At 41.5% G+C, this 13682-nt stretch overlaps 1 protein-coding gene across 2 annotated transcripts in view; it reads left to right on the top strand.

The window, feature by feature from the left end:
- Positions 1 to 406: 406 nt before the first annotated feature.
- Positions 407 to 13682, top strand: part of COL6A6 (collagen type VI alpha 6 chain) — a gene marked incomplete at its 5' end in the record, with an annotated part of 107210 nt that continues 93934 nt past the window's right edge. The window contains 6 exons of one of the 2 annotated variants that reach the window (XM_081236040.1): positions 407 to 473; positions 2787 to 3374; positions 4634 to 5254; positions 6326 to 6886; positions 8052 to 8609; positions 11591 to 12166. In XM_081236040.1, the coding sequence (XP_081092166.1) occupies positions 407 to 473; positions 2787 to 3374; positions 4634 to 5254; positions 6326 to 6886; positions 8052 to 8609; positions 11591 to 12166 (2971 nt within the window). The remainder of the gene's footprint in view (positions 474 to 2786; positions 3375 to 4633; positions 5255 to 6325; positions 6887 to 8051; positions 8610 to 11590; positions 12167 to 13682) is intronic. The other variant, XM_081236041.1, reaches the window with a different exon arrangement.

Genomic DNA, 13682 nt, shown 5'->3' with positions numbered 1-13682 from the left:
CAGCTCTTAGACTGTGTCCCAACTGTGAACTCTGAATTGTCTTGCCAATGAGGGTGACATGAGGCTATAGGAAAATTGATTAGTAGGAACACATAATATTGGTGGAACTAGAATGCATCTGGCTGCTTCCATTGACAATCTAAAATCTCATGTTTCTACAGGGTCTGGGGACCAGGAGGAGCTTTTGTGATACTGTAAGTGTTGACGGTTCATTTTCCTCCAAGGCACTTCACAGAGCTGAAGGTCAGGGAACCTCAGAAATTCCTTGTCTTCACCCAATTTATTATATAATTTTGTGTGCTCATATGTGTTTGAGTCTTGATTTCCAAGTAATATACACAACAATTTTAGATGTTTATATTTTTGCCTTTTCAGATTTCAAGTTGGTGATTTTTCAGGTTATAATATGAAAATGCTGCTCACTTTGCTCCTTATGATAATTTGTTCCCATGTTTCTGTCAACCAACATTCTGGTAAGGAAAAAAATAAAAAGAATTATTTTCTTAATTTTCATTATGGAAAATAATATATGAGTCTGACTTGCTTAAAAGTTAAGAGTTTTGTTTTGCTTTGTTTTGATTTTGATGATGGTAAGGGTGGGAGTGGCAGCTCAGTTTCTTTTGATGCCGCCCTGTGTTCCTTTGAAGATCATTTATTTTTGGATCTTATTCCTTGTTCACAATAGGAGGATATAAGAGCTATTTTCTTGTCCTCAGTTTCAACTCCTTCTAGGTCTGGGAGGTTGCATGAAAATTCTCTTTTAACATTAGGTTCAGGCTTGGAAAATTTGAAATGTCTCTTCCTAATTTGTTTGTGCTGAAACATTTGTCTTGGTTAAGCATCCAGATTTTGCTCCAATTTAAACTGAGTGTCTGATTATTGTAAAGAAAGTGCTTTTACCCTGAAGAGAGAGCTCCAGAGCCATCCACTCTCAGCAATCTATGTCCAGTGGACTTGAAGTCAAAATACTGGCCAAGCCTTCACAGCCTCTACCACCTCCTAAATAATCAGTTCTTATACTGGTCACTTCATGTGCAGGGCCACCTAGATTGGCTTTTACAGTTTTCTCAAGGACTCTGACCTTGGAAGCAAGTTTTCTGGAGAGACAGATTAGACTTTGCCCTGCAAACATCTTCCTTTGATGTCTCACTAGGCCTATTATTAAGCTTTTTAAAGAAAGGCAGTGCTTTTTCCCCGGTTGTTCTGTGGTTCCGATATAGTGATGGGCCTGGTTAGAACCTAAATATGCCTCCTGTGCCAGTGGCTACATTTCTTTTCTCCATACAAAATGTGGGGATTTGTCCATGAATAGAAAGGTCACTTTTGGTCACAAGTCAAGCCATCCTAGGCAGTACTCACCTGACAGTCCTCAGAGGGGTTCCAGCCTTCTCTTGGAGGAAGATGTTGATCCCCCTCAATTAGTTTTTCCCCTGAGATTCTGCTGGCTATATGATCATCAAAGCAATCTCAAACTGGTTGAAATCAGGTTGTTTAGAAGAAAAGAAAGAATGATTTTATCCACTATGCCTTGATCAGACTGCTCTAAAGAGAATGAAGTAACATGCTGGGGTGCCAAAGGTGATTTCCTCGCAGTTGTAGACAGGAAAAGATTAAAGTTCTTTTAATTTGATTAGAATTTATCTTGTGACTATTTCAGATAATCAGAAACTCAGAGTGAGGAGAGACCTTAGATATTTTCTAGTTGAATCTACTCATTTTAAATATGAGGAAACTGAGGCCCAAGTATACTGAATGGCTTGACAGAGCTGGAAGAATTAGCTGATAACAAAGTCAGGACTCACATTGCTTGTTCAATTACACTGTATTTTCTTAAACATACACCATCCAGACACACACAAATATTTCCCTCCCTTCCCTGGACCAGAAATAGAGCTTACAGAACAGTGGTAAGAGCTCTGAATTCAAACCAGCAGACAGACCATGAGCGAATGATATTTTGTGCTTGAACCAAATAACTCTCTATCACATAAAAATATAATTTTACATACCTAGCATTGAATCTGGCATCGAATGAAGCCTTAAAACCTCAGCAAAGTATTGTATTCCTCTATAAAAATTATATTCTTAATAGAAATTAAAAGTATAATCCTATTCCTAGCTTAAGGTAGGAATGCTAATGTTAATGTTTCTATCACATTTTACATTTGTGAGAATAAATTTACCAATTATAATGCACACTCATCAAAAAATATTGTAAATAACTTTAAGATAGATTAATGCAATCTCATATTTATGATTTTTAGGATTCTTTTTAAACTTCACCAATTTGACACTTTGAATACAAAACTAATATATTTATAAGTTAATCAGATCACTTGTTGCATTGCTTAAGTGGAAATCACAATGAAAGGCTATTTTTTAGATTTCTCCATTCAAACAAATTTGATTAGCTTCTCAACGAAAATGTTTATCGTGTTGATATAAATTGAGGTCAAATTCTGAAAGAAAAAAAAGACACGGGGAAATTATCCACTAAACACATAAAAACCCATGATTTTTTACTTCTTTATATTTACCTATTTCTACTTAATTCCTTGCAAAAGTGATGCTTAATTTCATGATCAGTTCAAACAAGAGAGTGTATAAAGAATCAGCCCAAGAAACAATATTTTTCTTGAGAGAATGTGTATTATTTTCAGCGCATTGGAAAGATACTACAAATACAAGCAAAAGGGGGAAGTAATGTTTTTCCCATATGGTTGGCATTAAACTTGGTAGTAAATTTTTGAAGTTTGCTTTGTTTGTGTTTGTCTGTGGGTTTGTAGGCCCTGAGTATGCCGATGTGGTGTTTCTGGTGGACAGCTCTGACCACCTGGGAATTAAATCATTCCCATTTGTAAAGACATTCATCAACAAAATGATCACCAGCCTCCCCATAGAGGCACACAAGTACCGTGTGGGCCTGGCCCAGTACAGCGATGGGCTCCACAGGGAATTCCAGCTCAGCACCTTCAAGAGCAGAGGCCCCATGTTGAACCACCTCAAGAAGAACGTCAGGTTCCTGGGTGGCTCCCTGCGGATTGGGAACACTCTCCAGGAGGTGCACACAACCTACTTCTCAAACAGGAGGGACAGGAGACAGTTTCCCCCAATCCTGGTGGTCCTGGCTTCGGCCGAGTCTGAGGATGCCGTGGAAGAGGCCTCCAAGGTGCTGCGCAACGACGGGGTGAGGATCATCTCCGTGGGGATGCAGGGGGCGTCCGAGGAGACCCTGAAGGCCATGGCCACAGGCCCGTTCCACTACAGCCTCCGGACGGTCCGAGACCTCAGCACGTTCTCCCAAAACATGACGCAGATTCTCAAGGATGCGGCTCAGTACAAGGAAGGAGCAGTCAATGACATTCTTGTGGAAGGTGGGTTCAGGGCGTGTGTGTAGCGATGATGATAAAATGTTTTTGAAAGATCAACAAGAGGAGAGGATGGAGACTCTATGAACACCCCCTTCCCCAAAAGCTGGGCTGCATTTTCAGATGTTAAATTCTGCATAAATCATTCTGGAATGATTGTGGCCTTTTTAAATCCAGTGAACTCGGTGAGCCTTGGTTTTCCATGTTTCACTTATTGCTCGTCATTCACAGGCTGCCTCCACTCTGCTACCCAGCTGCTTGAGCTTTCTTCCTGGGCTTCAGTTGCTATGTAGTTTTATTCCTGGTTCATTTAAAAGGTCAATTTGCTCCTAAAGAAATCCTTGACTCCAGAAGCCATATAATGTCACAGGATGTTAGAGCTTGAAACAACTTCAGGAAGTCCAAAACCTCTGTTCCACAGAGAGGAACTTGCGGGCCCTCTTAGAGATGATGTGATCTGGTCCTGTATGAGGCTGCAGTCTGGAGTCAGAGCCACGCCTGTGTGGTTTCAGTCCCACGCTGCCCCTTCCTGAGGCTCTGTTCTAAATTAGCTTCCCCATGTTCTGCTCCAACTCCAACCTGCTGTCCTGGTCTGTCCCCTTGTACTCTCCTATTAGCAAGAATGGCCAAGAGTTTATGAACATCATTCAAGAGAGGGGCAGGAGAGAGCCAGTAAAAAATAATTTGCTCAAAGTGTACAAGTCCAGACAAGTGATGTAAGAAACTCACATTATGTCTGGTTAAGTCAGTTTGAGTGAGATGACATATATAACTGTCTATTGATACTGGAGAACGCTGCTTTTCTTGTAGCAATCTATGAAAATATGGGAATCCTATTACTAGCATCTTTCCCAAATAAAATATTGGAATGTCAATTGCTATTCCATTACCATCCTTTAAGAATGTGGACTATAAATGCTGATTTTATTAGTGATTTTAATACAATAGCAGTAGCTTCTGTTCACTGAGTGACTTTTATGTGCCAGGCCCCATGCTAAACACATGATCTCAGTTAATCCCCATAACAACTCTATGAGATCAATATTATGGTTACCTACATTTTACAGATGTGGAAATTGGAGCTGGAAGGCTAGCTAAGCTCCCACCTTTGAACCCAGGACCCTCTGATCTCAGCTTCATAATCATTTTGTACACCTCCTTCCATCTTTAAGGGCATAACTAAGTTCTGGTTGAGTTCTCCATGTCTTTTAATGCTGAGCAGAGATGCTGAATTGAAACTCTGCCTGTTCATTCCTTGCCCACAGTTTGCCAAGGTGCTTCTGTGGCAGATGTTGTGTTCCTGTTGGATATGTCCGTCAACGGCAGCTGGGAGGACTTTGACTATCTTAAAGAATTCCTGGAAGAAAGTGTATCTGCTCTGGACATCAAGGAAAACTGCATGAGGGTTGGCCTTGTGGCCTATAGCAATGAGACGAAGGTGATTAATCCACTGAGCAGTGGCATAAACAAGTCAGAGATTCTCCAGGATATACAGAGCCTCTCTCCCCAGGCCGGGAAGGCCTACACTGGAGCTGCCTTGAGAAAGATCGGGAAGGAGGTCTTCAGCGTGCAGCACGGCAGTCGGAAGAATCAGGGGGTGCCACAGATAGCTGTGCTGGTGACCCACAGCCTGTCTGAGGACAACGTTACCAGGGCTGCTGTGAACCTCCGGCGCCAGGGCGTGACCATCTTCACCATGGGCATAGAGGGGGCCAGCGACGCCCAGCTGGAGAAGATCGCATCTCACCCTGCCGAGCAGTACGTCTCCAAACTGAAAACCTTCTCCGACGTGGCTGCCCACAACCAGACGTTTCTAAAGAAACTGCGGAACCAGATCACACACACAGTCTCTGTCATTTCCGAAAGGACTGAAACCCTCAAATCTGGTAAAGCCTTTTGCTGAGAGAAGGATTATTCCCATCGTTTTGCTTTTTTCTTGTCTTGCAGGTGCTCTGTCTACAAAAGGGCTTGGCGGGCATGATGTAGGGAGGGAGAGTGGGTTCCTGACTTTTTAATTTAACTTGATAATAAGAAACGTAAATTGGGGGAGAATAAAAGCTATTGAGGTGTTGGAATGGGAAGAAGGGATTTCTTTTTTTATTTGCTCTTTTGCACCACTTTACTTGGATTCTTTGTTACTTCTCAACACTCCAGAATATCTTCCTTTTTTATTTCCTCCTCCGCACTTTTTCCTTTCTCACCTTTGCCTCTCATGTTTCCTTGCTCTTTCCTTTCTTTTTTTGTGTGAGTACTTTTCTCTCCCTCCTCTTCTTCCCTCAGCCTCAAATTCCAATTTAGAGAATAAACAGGAATCATGATTTGGATTGAGGACAGAGTAATGAATTTATTGGGAGGTACTATTCTAGTATCAGTGAGTTTAGAGAGAGACAGAGAGCAATGTATTTCATATATTTCATACATACATATGTATTTTTCATAAATTATGTGTGTGCATGCAATACGCATATATATCTGCATCCTTCAACAAATATTTAGAGCATGTCGACTGCAGAAGTGTCACTGCCTGACATAAATAAGGCCACTGACAAGACCCCTGGTTGTGTTAACTGACCAGGAGTGGATGAAGAGTAAATACTTTGTTCAAGATTTCAAGAAAGACAGCACTTTGTCCACCATGTCCAGTTAAATGCTACCTTCTCTAGCACGCAAATCACCACTTAACAATTTGCTAAGCAGTTACTCCCTGCTAAGAGAAGTGACTTGTAAAAAGCATCTACATGTTTTCTTTCTAATCTTCTACTACATCCAGATTGACTCTGATTCTTGATACAAATCATCTCAAACTGTCACAGACAATTCATTTGGGTCTTAACACGGAGAAACTGTTTCCCATTTTTCTGTCTGATGAGGCTGGTGTTTGCCCTTCCTCCCACCTGCCCCTGTGTCTCTGTCCCACTTGCCCCAGTGCCACACTCAGTTTTCGTGTTGCATTTTAGGTTGTGTGGACACTGAGGAAGCAGACATCTATCTGCTCATCGATGGCTCTGGGAGCACCCAGGCCACGGACTTCCAGGAAATGAAGACCTTCCTGTCGGAGGTTGTAGGGATGTTCAACATCGCTCCCCAGAAGGTGCGAGTTGGGGCTGTCCAGTATGCTGACCGCTGGGACTTGGAATTTGAGATCAATAAATACACCAACAAGCATGATGTGCGAAAGGCCATCGAGAACATCAGGCAGCTGGGCGGGAACACAAACACAGGCGCAGCCTTGAACTTCACCCTGGGGCTGCTGCAGAAAGCAAAGAGGCAGCGGGAAAACAGAGTGCCATGCCACCTTGTTTTCCTGACCAACGGCGTGTCCCAGGACAGCATCTTGGGGCCCGCAAACAGACTGAGAGAGGAGCTCATCCACGTCTATGCCATCGGGGTCAAGGAGGCTAACGAGACACAGCTGCGAGAAATCGCAGGCAAGGAGAAGCGGGTGTACTATGTGCATGACTTTGATGCCTTGAAAGACATAAGAAACCAGGTTGTTCAAGAAATCTGTGCCGAAGAAGGTAGGACTCCTTGCCTTTGGACTTCAGCTCCCAAATTGCTTTCCTGTAGTATTTTATTTTTTTAATTTTTTTAATTGAAATATAGTTGATTTACAATGCTGTGTTAACTCCTGCTGTACAGTTATACATATATACACATTCTTTTTCATATTCTTTTCCATTATAGTTTATCACAGGATATTGAATATACTTTCTTGTGCTGTACATTAGGACCTTTTTGTTTATCCATCCTATACATAACAATTTGCATCTGCTTTCTGCAGTGTTTGATGTTGCAGGTGTGCAGAAACAGCATAAATGACCAAGCTGAGATTCATTGACTCGTGGAGCTGTTTATTATCCAGGACAAAATGAAGGGCCCATTATAGTGTTGCTCTAATTATTATTATCTGAAGCATAAGAAGAATATTTCAGGTTTATTTCAGTTGCTTTTTAATAAAATTTGTATGAAATCTAGAGCTAGATAAGTAATTTTCAACTAGGGGTGATTTTTCCCCCTCAGGGGATGGTTGGTAATGTCTAGAGACAATTTTGGTGGTGATAACTAGGGGAGTGCTAATTAATTAGTTTCTAATAAGTATTAATTAGCTTCTCCCCACAAATCCCTGTGAGGATAGATCTATGATTAGACACTGCCTGTGTAATATGATCAAATGATTTCTGATTTTAAGTAGTACTACAGGTTTATTTAAATTGCTTTTTGATAAAACGTGTATGAAATCTTCTAGAGTTAGATCAGTAGTTTTCAACCAGGGTTGATTTTGCCCCCTTAGGGAATAGTTGGCAATGTCCAGAGACATTTTTGGTGGTCATATTTGGGGCAGCACTACTGGCATCTAACAGGTAGAGGGCAGGGATACTGCTAAACATCCTACAGTATCCTACAGTACATGGATTGCCCTCCACAATACAAATTTTCCAGCCCACAATGTCAGTAGTGCTGAGGTTGAGAAACCCTGAGTTACATATTAAAGCAAATTACTAAATAACAAAGAGAATAGGCTCCCTCTCATTGCCTTCAATGCATTATTTACCTGATAACAGCCCTTACCAAGTACATGCTTAACTTACATATAGAATTATTTGTGTTTTGGGTTTACCTGTTCACTCTTAATCTTTCTACACGAAGCCAACTTGAATAACCCATCTTCTTTCTCTTGTGTAGCCTGCAAAGAGATGAAGGCCGACATCATATTTCTGGTGGACAGTTCTGGCAGTATAGGACTTGAAAACTTCATCAAAATGAAAACATTTATGAAAAACCTGGTGAACAAATCTCAGATTGGGGGAGATAGGGTGCAAATCGGTGTAGTCCAATTCAGTGACATCAATAAGGAGGAGTTTCAGCTCAACAGATATATGTCCCAGGGGGAAATTTCAGATGCAATAGACCGAATGGCTCACATTGGAGAAAATACCTTGACCGGTAGTGCCCTGACCTTCGTGTCTCAGTACTTCAGCCCTGCCAAGGGGGCCCGGCCCAACGTCAGGAAGTTCCTCATCCTCATCACGGACGGTGAGGCTCAGGACGTAGTCAAGGACCCAGCAGTGGCACTTCGTCAAGAAGGCATAATTATCTACTCCGTGGGGGTGTTTGGCTCCAATGTCACCCAGCTTGAGGAGATCAGTGGGAGGCCAGAGATGGTTTTTTATGTTGAGAATTTTGACATTCTGCAGCACATTGAAGACGACCTTGTTTTTGGAATATGCAGCCCCCGTGAAGGTAGGCGTGGGCATATTCACTATAGGGGGATTATCCAAATGCCACACATACATGTTAGTCATTGCTTCTTGAACTAAGCAGACTACTATTTGAACATTGTATCCTAGTGGCTTTTGACTTGCTTATAGAAATGAAAGTTTCCTCAACAGAACTGTTAAATTAGACAGTAAGGAACAATTCTGATCCACCTAGATTCTTTCCCTTTTGTAGACAAAACACTAGGGTGATGAATCCTCCATTTAAGGAAAATATTATCATACCGGATTTTAGGTCTGGTTCCCTAGAAGCAGAAGCTGAGTCAGAGGTTCTTGTGGAAGTGATTTATTTATTTATTTATCTATTGCTTTTCATTTTTTAAAAATTTTATTGAAGTATAGTTGATTTACAATGTCGTGTTAGTTTCAGGTGTACAGCAAAGTGATTCAGTTATACATACATATATATATATATGTTCTTTTTCAGTTTCTTTTCCCATATAAGTTATTATAAAATATTGAGTATAATTCCCTGTTCTATACCATAGGTCCTTGTTGGTTATCTATTTTATATATAGTAGTGTGTATATGTTAATCCCAACCCCCTAATTTACCCCTTCCCCCCTCCTCCCCTTTAGTGACCATAAGTCTGTTTTCTGTCTCTGAGTTTGTTTTGTAAATAAGTTCATTTGTATCTTTTTCTTTTTAGATTCCACAGTATAAGTGATATCATATTATATTTGTCTTTCTCTATCTGGCTTACTTCACTTAGTATGATCATCTCTAGGCCCATGCATGTTGCTGCAAATGGTATTATTTCATTATTTTTATGGCTGAGTAATATTCCATAATATATATGGACATTTAGGTTGTTCCTTGCCTCAGCTATTGTAAACAGTGCTGCTCTGAACATTGGGATGCATGTATGTTTTCAAATTATGGTTACCTCTGGATTTATGCTCAGGAGTGGGATTGCAGCATCATACAGTAGCTCTATTTTTAGTTTTTTAAGGAATCTCCATACTGTTCTCCATAGTGGCTTCACCAATTTACATTGCCACCAACAATGTAGGAGGGTTCCCTTTTCTCTACACCTCTCCAGCATTCATTATTTGTAGACTTTTTGATTTACTGAGGAGGTGTTTTCAGAAGAGAAGTAAGGAGGGCAGGACAGGGCATGGGTAAGAGTTAAGCAAGGAGGTGGTCTTAGCTGGAGTCTGGCTTCAGCCTCATCCCATGGGGAGCACTGGAGCATGAATTACATCACAGAGTCGGTTCCACCTTAAGGCAGGGGCCCAGCCTTGTATAATCTGAGTTTGGGGGCTACATGTGGTCCACCGAGACAGGCGATAGAGGGGTATAACCTCCTGGGCAAGGTGTCTCCCCTTTGACCTAACATCCACTATACATGTTTGTTCATTTTACAATTTTTAAAAATCAATACTTACATAAAATGAGATAATCTTTGTAAAAACATGTTGATATTTATTAAATCCTATAAAGGAGGAATATAATATAGGAACTTGAGCAATGGATGCTTCCAAGGAAATAAATAGGGTAGTCACCAACGTGTTCCTAGGAGACTGCAGAGTAAGGGAAGTGATAAAACTTAGAAATAAGGGGCTGATTTATATTGAGACCCATGGGACTTGATGACAGAGGCATTCTGAAAAACCTCTATGAAGGAGATGGATCTTAATGGAATTTTGAAGGAAAAGAGGGACATTGTTCTGTTGTTCAAATATCAGTTCTGGTCAACTCCCACTAGAAGTCTTGGTGACTGCCGTCTATGTTTTGTGGCAAGAGGAATACACCTGGATTTCATGTCCTGGTAGCTCCACCCAGAACAAATCTGACCTTTTTGAAGGGTGCCAGCACTGAGCAGTCTACTCCCCAGCCCCCTGGGTAATCCAAGCAGGTTCCCTGGGCAGCCGAAGGCCAGAGGGACATAGTTTCTTCTTGTGTGGACCCAGACTTTCTGGAGAATTTGGTTATGGCTCTGTACACATGGCCTCTAGTTAGGGGCATGAAGTGCATTGGCTTTCGGATTTGCAACAGCCCTACCACGGAGCAATAAAGTGGCTGTCAAGGAAGGGAATGTGGTGAGCCTCAGAGGGGGTGGTGGGAATCTTCTCACAGTTCCATTTCTCCAGAATGGATGAGTTAACATTTGGAACACACTTTCCTAAGGCCTGTAGAGGGATGGTGCTACATAGAGACTAAATCGTTCACCATCTTAAAATTCCACTTCTCCAGAATGAGTGAGTTGGAGTTTGGAACTCTGTACTTTGAGTTAGAATGTGATACACACATGGACTATTTGGGTCTTTCCTGCTTTACTTTTCCATGGCATTGACCCTACATTTAAAAAGTGAACAAGAAGTCATGCTAGGACCACTTGGTTGGGCCAGGTATGAAATGGGTTTATTTTTATGATGAGGCCCAATCGTGAAAACAGACAATGTCTTAAGAAAGTCAAAAAGGGAGAAAATGTAACCTTGAAAAGTTAATCATGAAAAAATATAGTGTTGCCAAATTCATTTTCATCTGGTCATTTCCCCAGGGTTCATTTTAAGAATAAAATCTCATCATCCTTGTGGCTTAAAAAAAATAAACAAATTACTGTAAATGAAAGCACGTGTTGAAGGTACCACTTACACAGGAAAATTTCCTCATAATTTTGAATTTTGTTTTTTTGGTCCAAAAGCACTTGACATGTTTGTCCCTGATGATCCTGTGACCCACCTTCCCACCCCCTTCCCAACCCCTGCAGTAGGCTTCACGTCACATCTGCCTTGTCCTAAAAGCCACCTAAATGAGCATTACTATGTACTGGCAGCACAAATGCATGTGTGTTGTGTCTGTTGTCCAGGGGGCGGACATTCCAATATACAGCTTGATCCTATGGAGAGGAGACACCGGCATTTAAAAAACAGGTAGGGGAGGGGAGTCCTGCATGATGTGCAAGCTAATCTCATCCAGTTTTCCTTTCTCCTCCTCCTTCAGAATGCAAGCGCATTGAAGTTTTAGACGTCGTGTTTGTAATTGACAGCTCTGGCAGCATTGACCATGATGAGTATAATATCATGAAGGACTTCATGATTGACTTGGTGAAAAAAGCTGATGTGAGCAAGAATCATGTCCGGTTTGGGGCTCTGAAGTACGCGGATGACCCAGAGGTGCTGTTTTATCTGGATAAACTTGACACAAAATGGGATGTGATCTCGGAGCTCCAAAATGACCAACCCATGGGGGGCAACACTTACACCGCCAAGGCCCTGGGCTTCTCAGACCACATGTTCACTGAAGCCCGGGGCAGCCGCCTGCACAAGGGGGTCCCCCAGGTCCTCATCGTAATCACTGATGGGGAATCCCATGATGCCGATAAGCTCAATGCCACAGCCATGGCCTTGCGGGACAAGGGCATCCTTGTCCTGGCCGTGGGAATCGCTGGTGCCAACCCCGTGGAGCTGTTGGCCATGGCAGGATCGAGTGACAAGTACTTCTTTGTGGAAACTTTTGGAGGCCTGAAGGGGATATTTTCAGATGTGTCCGCCAGTGTGTGTAACTCTTCAAAAGTAGGTAAGATTCATCCATTACGTTTTTAATTCTCAGCAGAGGTCCAAATAAGGGAGAAACCAAAGAGAAGGGGAACTGAGGGTTCTGCAGAAGTTCCCACACTGTGGAATCTCAGGTTGGAAAGACCTCAAGGATGTTTCATTTGGCCTTCCATAACACTCCCACTCACTTCTGCCTAAACTCTTCCAACGATGGAAAATTCGCCATTTCGAACAGGCTTTATTTATTGGAACACAGATGTGTTTACATGCCTCTTTGACCTGCTAGTTCTCCTTCCTGTTCTTTACACAAGAAATCAAATCCTTCTCTTCCTAAGAACGAGCGACCACTGCTTGAAGTCCTCTCTCCTACATTCTGGAAGTCCCCTGTGCCTTCACCCGTTTCTGTTATGGCACAGATTCATTTGCAATATGGAGCCCAATGTTAAGCCCTCGGTTTTAGCCTCAGATGTTTCCAGAGAAGATTGTGAGCAGGACTTCTTTTGCCCTGGATGCTGTGTTTCTATTCCGGCAGCTGGAAATTGCGTTGCTGTATGTATGTATGCATTCATTCATTCAGCTGCCACTTTACACTTTTGTTTCAAAGGGAGATTGTGGTTTATTAAAATTCCTTAGTATTTCTATTAGGATGTGTTTTACCAAAAATACCAAGTATTTTTTATTAGAAGAATTAATATTAATCAAGGATTTCAGTATCTTGGTGCAGCTCCTTTTAAATCTTATTTAACTTTCCTGTTTTTCATATGCCTTGCCTCCTGAGAATGCAGCTACTGTCTTTTTCTTTCACAAAACTAACAAAATCCATCTGGATCTCACTGAAAACTGGGATGAATCTCTTATTTTCTGTTGGCCAATATCTAAAAATCAATCTGCCCCTTTCAAGTGAACTGTAGAAGTTGAAATTGAATTTTTATACTGAAAGTTTTATCTTGGGCACTGAAACAAAGGAATTTAATTAACTAACCAATTCCTGAAGGATCTGTTTACCCTATATTTTATCTCTTCCTTGCTTATCTCAGCTACAGGAATCTCAGACACTTTTAACATTTTCTGAGATTAAAATGAGAATTAATAAAGTTAGTTCAATGGTGAGCTCTCTGGGGAATTCAAGGAAATGATAATGCTTTCCAGAAGGCTAAGGAACACACATGAGCTCATGCCAAGCATAACTCATTCACTGGCAACGGCCTTTCACATTCTTGTTGTTAATTTGCTGTGTTAAGACAAGGGAAGCATCTCTAAGCCATAGTGTGTTGTTCAAAAACATTTTTCTCAAGTAGACATTTTTGCCTGTATATACCAGAAAGTGGGCTGATTAAGAAACAAACTGACTAGATATAGGTTGGAAGTCATGATTCCCAAAGCTCAATTTGCCCTAAGAAACTAGAAAAGCACTTATTGGCTCAAATGGCCAGCAAAGCCAAGCCAATAATACAGACCATCTGTCTCTTGTTTGCATCCCTAAATGGAGGTGTGTTTTTTCTTGCTATGCTGCTACTGTCACTGAGCTTGCTGGAAGT

The sequence above is a fragment of the Mesoplodon bidens genome, assembly GCF_964165515.1.
Source record: "Mesoplodon bidens genome assembly, chromosome: 5".
NCBI lineage: Eukaryota > Metazoa > Chordata > Mammalia > Artiodactyla > Ziphiidae > Mesoplodon > Mesoplodon bidens.
Note: the sequence above shows the minus strand (reverse complement) of the source record. Positions and strands in the feature narration are given on the sequence as shown.